A 9382-nucleotide genomic window follows, 5' to 3' on the forward strand; every position below is an offset into this window, starting at 1 on the left:
TACTGTTTGAAGTGAGATTAGGAATTGGGTCAGGTGATAAATTAAGGCTGCAACTAAGCTTGTTCGTGCATAAATTTTTTCAAACTCAAATTCTGGGTCAATTTCCACCTTTTGTGTGTAATAATCAGCTCTCTCTGGAGTTCCCGGTGGCTCTTGGATGCTTTGACGGGATTGTGGAGCTTTTTGGGCCGGATGAGCTCTTCATAGTAACCACTGTCCGTTTGCTCAGGAAGCAGCTTGCTCTGGTCTAAATCCTCTTCTCTGCCCCACCTCTGCTCAGGGTCTATCACTGATCCAAGATCAGAGATTAAATCTAAGAAAGGGAGAGGAGCAAAAGAGAGCATTCTATTAAAGAAATTCACCAAAAAATGAAAATGTGCTGATTTTTTCCCCCAGCAAATTCCAAACAGCTGATAAAAACATCGCAATAATTCACAAAAAAAATCCACACGACTCCAGTCCATCAATTAAAATCTTGTGAAGCAAAAAGCGGCACGTTTGTAAGGAACAAATCCATAATTACTCTCTAAAAATGCTGGGTTGTTTCTACCCAACTTTGGGTCAAATATGGACTAACCCAACTTTTGGGTTAAAAATGTAATAAAAAAATTTTAACCCAACGGTTGGGTTAGTCCATATTTAACCCAAAGTTGGGTTGAAACAACCCAGCATTTTTAGAGTGTAATTATGGATTTGTTTTCACTTCAAACAATCACTTCTGGCCAAAATACCAGTCCATAATGATGCTTCCTCCAGTGAAAAAGTCCTTTCCCTGTAGTCAATGGACTTTAAAATCCGACAACATATTTTATAGTTTAGAACTGTTTTTGCTTGTAAATTGTGCTTGATCTGTGCATATTTCTCTCCTGATTCAGACAAGATGACTTTTTCACTGGAGAAAGCAATATTGGTTTCAGTTGAGAAGGACTTTAGCTAGAATCAAATGTTTGAAGTTAATATCTTCATCATGAATCTGTTTCTTACAAACACACAGCTTTTCACTTCACAAGATGTTAATTGATGGATTGGAGTTGTATGGATTACTTGTGATGTTTTTATCAGCTGTTTGGACTCATTCTGACGGCACCCATTCACTGAAGAGCATCCATTGGTGAGCAAGTAATGTAATGCTCCAAATCGCTTTCAATGAAGAAACAAACCTACTTGATGGCATTAAGGGTGAATCTTTCAGCAAATTAAAATTTTTGGTGAACGTCCCTTTAAAAAACAGACAATAGCATCCACCAGGAGAAAAGTTAATTCACATAGAAAAATAATAGGACACCTCACATGACTGTAGCAACAAATGCACCTTTGTTCAAGAAAGCATGAGTAATAATAATGAAAAGCACAATTAATCAATGTAACTGCATCAAATAATATGAAAGGAACGTAGAAAACCTGATTCACCAGGTCCAATAAGTGGTTGAGCACAAGAGGAATTATGACTTTGATGATTATGATCTGCCTGTGAAAGGAAATGGATACGAGTCATTATATTTTAACCACAAGGCAAAATACAAAAAAAAAAAAAAATCTTAAAACAATTTTTATTTTACTTTTGCATTTTTCCTCTGCTTTTCACAGTCACATGCTATATAGTGACAGCATATAACCATGGTACTGTATGATTAACATTTACCATGGTAATACCATGCTATTACCATCATAGTAGTGAACAAAAACCATATTACTATTATTGTTTCCAAAAAGTTATAATAGAACATTGCACTGTCTCATCCATCCAAACGAATGAAAGTAATCTCCAAAGCTGTTGATGAAGAGGACAATAGCCCTGTGTGTTTAGAGATATTTAAACTAACACAAGGGAGGCATTGTGGGTATGTGTGTGTGCGCATTAACACCATGCTGGGTTGATCATATTGGACTAAAATCATTTTGGGACCAGCTGGCATTTAGCCACCTCATTACTGGCCCTGCCAAACAAACTCTCCATTTTCCCTTCATAATCTGTTTGCGGTCTAGAATGTGATTGTGTCAGGAAAGTCACGAGGAGTCCTTGGACTAAATCACCACGGGAAAGAAAATCAGAAAGAATTCAAATGAGGTTAATGTCACAGATTGCAACTAAATACATACTTTTTTTTTTTTACACTGAAAGAATTCAAAAGACATGAAAGCTACAGATTAAGACATCTGGATTTGAGAAGAATGTAAGTTTATTTTCTATAATGCAGGGTTATTATTTTGAACTAAAACTATTTAAAATATTTGTGTTAACTGAAATAAAGCTGCAATAAAATAAAATTATAGAAAAATTATAAAATGTAAAAAAATGATAGAAATAAAATTCTAAAATACATAAAATAAATATTAGATGAAAAACTGGCAAAGAAATGTTGAAACATTAACATTACTAACTTGAAATAAATAAAACCTAAAATATAAAAATATATTAAACCTTATTATTATTATAATAATAATAATAATAATAATAGTCAAAGGCACATAACAAAATAACCAAAAATAACCTAAAATTAAACAGAAAATATAAAAAAGCTAATTCAAATTCATAAAAACTATAATAGTATATAAATAATACTAAAATAACAATATTCCTAAGAACTGAAAGCAAATGAACTTAGACACTCAACTCATCATTTAATGTGCATTTTAAGTATATACATAATAAGTATATTTTAGCTTATATATTAGAACAATTGTTTCATGATCAAACATTGATTTGAAGTCACACAAACAGGAAAATAGCATCAAACAAAAGAAACGGTCTCACCTCATAAATTTCAGCATTTTAAGCCTACAACGCTTTTGAACAACATCCATTTACAATCATCCATTTGTGTAACAAAGTCCTGTCAGACCTTTAGAGTAGATGTATGACTTGCACTCCTAACATAGCAACAAACAGGTTCTTCAAACTGGATTAAAATATCCTTACTTTCTTTCCATGGGTCACACCCATGATTCCAGAGGTGCAGAATGCTCAGTGCCTCAGGATTGTTCCAGAAACAATTTCTCTGGGATTCCACCTGCTACTTTCAATGCAGAGCAAGAGGAGAAGCAGGAGGGGATGTACATCCCTCCAAGCAAACCCAAACACACACACACTTTTACAACCTAGAGTGCATACAGTGTCCTAACTGGTACTACAAATCAGCAGAAGGAGGGGGAGTGAAAAAAGGGACTGTGTTAAACTGATGTCACTTTCCCGTTTTCCACTCTTCATTGTTAATATCAACAGCAACAATGTTACCTTATATAAGAACCAATGTGAAGGAATTCCGTATGACAACAGAATCATCTGTATTACCTTTCAAATGTACTTTTGTTTTATAATATTATCATAGTGGCAGAATGTTGCTCTAGAAAAGAGTAGCATAAACAGATGCAAAATTTCGCCTGATGTGTTCCATTGAAGGAAGTCATATGGATTTGGAGCAATACGAGAGTAAACTATTCCTTCAGTGTTGTTAATGTCCTATTTTCAAGTCTCAAACGTGGTGATATGAGGTTGGCTAATGTGGCTTATTCATTCTCAGATATTCTGGGAAAGCAGCCAATGACCTCCCCCATCTCTGGCCAGTCTTCATATGCGTTGTTCCTCATATCATTTTGAATTAGCTAAACATAACAGAGAAAACAACCAACTTAAAACTAAAAAAAAGAAGGAAAAAAAAAAAAAAAAACACTGAAAACTCATTTTCGCTCACTGAAATTAAACCAAAGTAAAATATAAATATTTGATGAAAAACTTAAAAAGATGTTCCAACCTTTTCAAAAGGACGTGCTTCCTTTATTCCATAGGCGCCTGCGAATACCCAGCTATCTCTGGGCTTCAGGGATTTGACCATCGTGCTGCCCAGTGCACTGAATATATCTCTAATCTCATCAGTCAGCCTGGAAAAGAGACGGTGGCAGTGGAAGTGAGACATGTATGAATAATTCAACTCTAAAGCCAAGTTAATCATGTTGATGGTGTGTGAAGGCTGTCACATTTTTACTTTGTTGTAGGGTCAATGTATGAGGCCACAAGCACTATATTTCCTGGCTTTAGTGTCTTTAGATAGGCAAGTAATTCCTGGGGATCTCGAAGGACAAACAAGTGGTTCCGTACATCAGGATAGTTTTACTTCACATCTTGTTAGATTCAATTTCTTGCAAGCACAATTTCACTAAGAGACCTACCTCTAGATTCCAGATTAAAGTTCTTATTTCTTAAAACTTTACCGGTGTCACCTAAGAAAAGAAGAGTCAATTAATCAAATAGAATTTTATTTGCATATATTAATAAATATTAATGCCTGCGTAAATATATAGTCAAATATTTTTAACATAAGTAAATATGAAAATGATTTCAGATGTTTTTGAATTAAATGGAAAAAAAAATTTGAAATCCTGTAATTATTTTTAAATAAACGAACCGTTTGCTATAACAATGTTTAGCCCTTCTCCTGCATTATTCCTGATGCCGCCCATGATGCTGTAGAGAAGAACATTTGCCCTCATTTAGCATCTATAAGTACCATTTCATAAAATATTTCATTCAAGAATGAAAACTGTCATCATTTATCTCAATACAACTTAAAAATGGTGAATATTTGTCAGTCATGCATAAATGAAATAAGTAATAAGAGTTTATAATATATATATATATATATATATATATAGCATCAATAAATCTGATTTGTTTTAATCTGATACATTTAAAAAAACGAATCTTGCTTGTTCCATAGCTATAGCCATATTTAAACCATTTTCATAGTTGGATTAAATTTAATTGTTTTCACAATGAACAGATTTATACTGATTCTAAGCAATTACTTAATAAATGCATTTAGAAAATATGATTAAATGAAAGCACACAAAAAAAAACTAAGTCTAAAAGTAATCGAAGTAATCAAGACTTGTGTGCTACAAGCCATACAACAGGTTTGTGTGAGGAACAGACAAGAGATTTGTTGCTATTCTTTGAAAATATTCAAATGTGCAAGCAATCTCACTGTAAGCATGAATGTTCTGATGAATATCTCATTCTCATGTTGTGTTCCAAGTCATATGGGCGAGGAAATGATGACAGAATTGTATACAATTCATTTAAATCACCACTGTGTTAGTCTGTCATGAATAAGCTGTAACAGTTCTTACATTGTATTGTTAAAGCAGATTTTTGCAGCCACCACATTGGCTACACCGCTGTGAAGGTGGAAGGGGAAGTGGTTGACAGGGCAATGTTTATGTGGACAGCAACCAAAATGAGACTTAAACAGACCTGCCCAAAGAAATAAACAAGTTGCCCGAAAAAAATACAGTACTGCACCCTAATAAACTTTTCTTAAACTCCATCTCCTCCACAAATTCACACAAATAAGCATAAAAATTAAGCTTACCTGGATTGTCACAGTTGGTCACAAAATCACTAACTTCATCTGGAATATAAAACAACCCCAATCTTAGCCAAACTAAAACATAACAGTAATAAAAATAGATTTTAATAATGTCACGGATTAACAAGCTGTCATATGTGATCACCATGTACATTACATGACTGTTTGGCAACTTCTTGGAGTTTTGACCAGTTGATAAAGAAATACCATATCAAGATGATCAGCACTGTTGTGAGAACATACACACAATCTGGAAAACACAATTAATACATGCTCATTATACACACAAATAGTTACACAAATTAATCAGAAATGCTAAAAGTGTTTTCTTTACCTTTAAGTCTCATTTTTGGTAGCCCAAAATAATCTTCTGGGATTCTAAACAAGTTGCCCGAAAAAAAATACAGTACTGCACCCTAATAAACTTTTCTTAAACTCCATCTCCTCCACAAATAAGCATAAAAATTAAGCTTACCTGGATTGTCACAGTTGGTCACAAAATCACTAACTTCATCTGGAATATAAAACAACCCCAATCTTAGCCAAACTAAAACATAACAGTAATAAAAATAGATTTTAATAATGTCACGGATTAACAAGCTGTCATATGTGATCACCATGTACATTACATGACTGTTTGGCAACTTCTTGGAGTTTTGACCAGTTGATAAAGAAATACCATATCAAGATGATCAGCACTGTTGTGAGAACATACACACAATCTGGAAAACACAATTAATACATGCTCATTATACACACAAATAGTTACACAAATTAATCAGAAATGCTAAAAGTGTTTTCTTTACCTTTAAGTCTCATTTTTGGTAGCCCAAAATAATCTTTTGGGATTCTCACATGCCTGATGCAATATAATAAAATGATTTAAAATGCAACTGCCTAGAATCACAAGAATTTTTTTTCCCTTGTTACTTTTGAGTTTTTACCTGTTTGAAAGTTCTCTGGACTATGGTGCTGCCTGAAACCTGATCTGGCAGGCTCTACCTTAAGGTGTGGTAAATTTGCACCATTAAATTCAAACAAGTCTAACCTCATCTAACCTAACTTGTCACCTAGACAGATATTGTTATTCCATGCTAAATGATTTTACAGTTGTGTGCTGCCCTCTTGTGGCTATCTGTGAGAAAAATTTAAGCATATTCATCAAACATACAAGGAATATTCATGTATATAATTTTATTCCTTCTCAGTTAAATTAAAAAAATTTTTTTTTTTTTTTAAAGTAGTCAGTAGTTCAGACTCAGAAAAGGTGCAAACATATGAAAATCTAAAGATACAGAATTCAATCATCATCAATCAAAAATACTTCCCATCATGGACTGAGCTCATAAAACACTGTTGTGGAGCGAGCGACTGCACATGATAATTCTGTATCAATATTGTCATCTTAAAATAGAGGTGAAGCCAAACACTGCCACTATAAATACCAATACCGGCATATGAGTGCAGATTATTGTTCAAAATACCACAAGAGTTAAATTATACAGTAACAGACTTCAGTAAGGCACTGAAATGCAAAGTCTGCAGCATCATTACAGTGGATAAGACTTGTTTACAGTCAAATGCCATTTCAGATGTGCTTCTGGTATTGGTGACACTGTTCACAGTATCCAGTGGGAACAACCCGGAGATCATAAAGCTGTCTTTTTAAAAGAAAAGGTCAGGCACAATAAATAGAGGAACAATCACCATGTACATTACATAACCGTTTGGCAGCTTCTTGGAGTTTTGACCAGTTGACAGAGAAACACCATATTAAGATGATCAGCATTGTTGTGAGAACATACACATGATCTGAAAAACACAAGTAACATATGCTCAATATACACACAAACAGTCATACAAAATAATCAGAAAAGCTAAAAATGATTTCTTTACCTTTAAGTCTCATTTTTGGTAGCCCAAAATAATCTTCTGGGATTCTCACATGCCTGATGCAATATAATAAAATGATTTAAAATGCAACTGCCTAGAATCACAAGAATTTTTTTTCCCTTGTTACTTTTGAGTTTTTACCTGTTTGAAAGTTCTCTGGACTATGGTGCTGCCTGAAACCTGATCTGGCAGGCTCTACCTTAAGGTGTGGTAAATTTGCACCATTAAATTCAAACAAGTCTAACCTCATCTAACCTAACTTGTCACCTAGACAGATATTGTTATTCCATGCTAAATGATTTTACAGTTGTGTGCTGCCCTCTTGTGGCTATCTGTGAGAAAAATTTAAGCATATTCATCAAACATACAAGGAATATTCATGTATATAATTTTATTCCTTCTCAGTTAAATTAAAAAAAAATTTTTTTTTTTAAAGTAGTCAGTAGTTCAGACTCAGAAAAGGTGCAAACATATGAAAATCTAAAGATACAGAATTCAATCATCATCAATCAAAAATACTTCCCATCATGGACTGAGCTCATAAAACACTGTTGTGGAGCTCTGGACTGCACATGATAATTCTGTATCAATATTGTCATCTTAAAATAGAGGTGAAGCCAAACACTGCCACTATAAATACCAATACCGGCATATGAGTGCAGATTATTGTTCAAAATACCACAAGAGTTAAATTATACAGTAACAGACTTCAGTAAGGCACTGAAATGCAAAGTCTGCAGCATCATTACAGTGGATAAGACTTGTTTACAGTCAAATGCCATTTCAGATGTGCTTCTGGTATTGGTGACACTGTTCACAGTATCCAGTGGGAACAACCCGGAGATCATAAAGCTGTCTTTTTAAAAGAAAAGGTCAGGCACAATAAATAGAGGAACAATCATTTCAACAGACTTTGGTACAACGTACCTTGCATTGAGAAATTCAAGAAAATACTAAATAAGTTCTTCTTTAAAAAGTAGTTCCAAGTATTGACCAAGTTTTAAGCAATGGGCACCACAACCATAACAGCTCGTTTCATAAGTTATTTGCCTGCAAATAAATCATAGTAACTTTTATCTCTAATGGGCATCTTAATATTTCTGAACCGCTTCCCCACAGCTTTCATGAAGGAGATTTTAGCCTTTGAATCCTGACAAATTTAACCAGCTAATTTTAACTGGTTGGTGGACATATCTGTGCTGGAAAATGGTGGAACAGAGATAAATATTTCAGGAACTCATGGTGGTTTTTAAATGACCCATGTGATGCTTTTGGCCATATAATGTCACAGTATTAAAAAAAAAAAAAAAAAAAAAAAAAAGAAGAGAAACGTCAAGGATAAATTGCGCTACACGATTCACTCCAAAAGGTCCTGTGGAAAGAAAACCCAGAGTAAGAATAAAAGGTAATTAAATATTTAGTTTTGAAGGCTATTATTAGCCTACTAATTTTTAAAATGCCACACATACTAACCTCATCTGAACCATCGTCCTCTTCTCTGGCTGCATTTTGCTCTTCCATTTGTCGCAGCTCTGAGTATCTATACGTTACATTACTGGAATAAAATAGTCTACATTTAGTTGTCAATTAATAGGGACAAATTTGGCAACAAATATCGGTTTATATTAATTAACTTTTGTATAAATTATTGCAACGTATTTTTTCGTACAACAACTCTGGTGACAGGATTGTAAGGTTAGGTTGCGCTGTCAAATAAAACACGTTGCATATACCTCTGCGGACAGCAGTATTTCTGTATGATGAAGACAGCAGCTGCTATTGCAGCCACAATAACGATCACAACAGACGCGATAACTCCTAAATGGAGTCTTAGAACCTGCGAAACAACAGATCATGGATAGTAAGTAAGTATGCAAACTGAGAGAAGTGACGGACGCAAGAAAGTAAATAACGAACCTGTTGATTGTTTGGTGTTGAGGTGGATTTCTCCAAACTTTCTGACTGTCTGGATTCGCGATGTGATGGAAAGGCGAAGGCGAACTCATAAAAAATACTATTTAAAATCAAGTTTAGTAACATATTTGAGCAGTGGCTTAACTTCAACGACTTTCTCGCCATTATAGATGTTTACTTCCTAGTTATGCTACCTGTCAAATGACGTA

The 9382-nt window shown here is 34.2% G+C and overlaps 1 protein-coding gene across 1 annotated transcript; it reads right to left on the minus strand.

Annotated features, from left to right (window-relative positions):
• Nucleotides 1-230: 230 nt before the first annotated feature.
• On the minus strand, nt 231-7290 carry LOC107708070 (protein FAM3D-like). The gene is made up of 13 exons (XM_016512215.1): nt 7263-7290; nt 7081-7178; nt 5864-5880; nt 5701-5744; nt 5512-5616; nt 5370-5408; nt 5128-5251; nt 4404-4462; nt 4168-4218; nt 3984-4068; nt 3753-3879; nt 2921-3603; nt 231-313 (listed from the first exon to the last, which is right to left on the minus strand). Exons 1-12 carry the CDS (start codon nt 7273-7275, stop codon nt 3508-3510), a joined length of 858 nt encoding a protein of 285 aa, XP_016367701.1. The 5' UTR covers nt 7276-7290; the 3' UTR covers nt 231-313; nt 2921-3507.
• Between the last annotated feature and the right edge of the window lie 2092 nt (nt 7291-9382).

Source organism: Sinocyclocheilus rhinocerous, unplaced genomic scaffold (genome assembly GCF_001515625.1).
Source record: "Sinocyclocheilus rhinocerous isolate Xijiao unplaced genomic scaffold, SAMN03320098_v1.1 scaffold113, whole genome shotgun sequence".
NCBI classification, from domain to species: Eukaryota; Metazoa; Chordata; class Actinopteri; order Cypriniformes; family Cyprinidae; genus Sinocyclocheilus; species Sinocyclocheilus rhinocerous.

What these genes read in the sequence shown, in the direction of transcription:
- LOC107708070 (XM_016512215.1), bottom strand. An exon ending in ACAGTCATGTAATGTACATG is followed by an intron (nt 5,409 to 5,511) that starts GTGATCACATAT and finishes TTTATATTCCAG; the next exon opens with ATGAAGTTAGTGATTTTGTG. An exon ending in AAGCACGTCCTTTTGAAAAG is followed by an intron (nt 3,604 to 3,752) that starts GTTGGAACATCT and finishes TGTTATGTTTAG; the next exon opens with CTAATTCAAAATGATATGAG.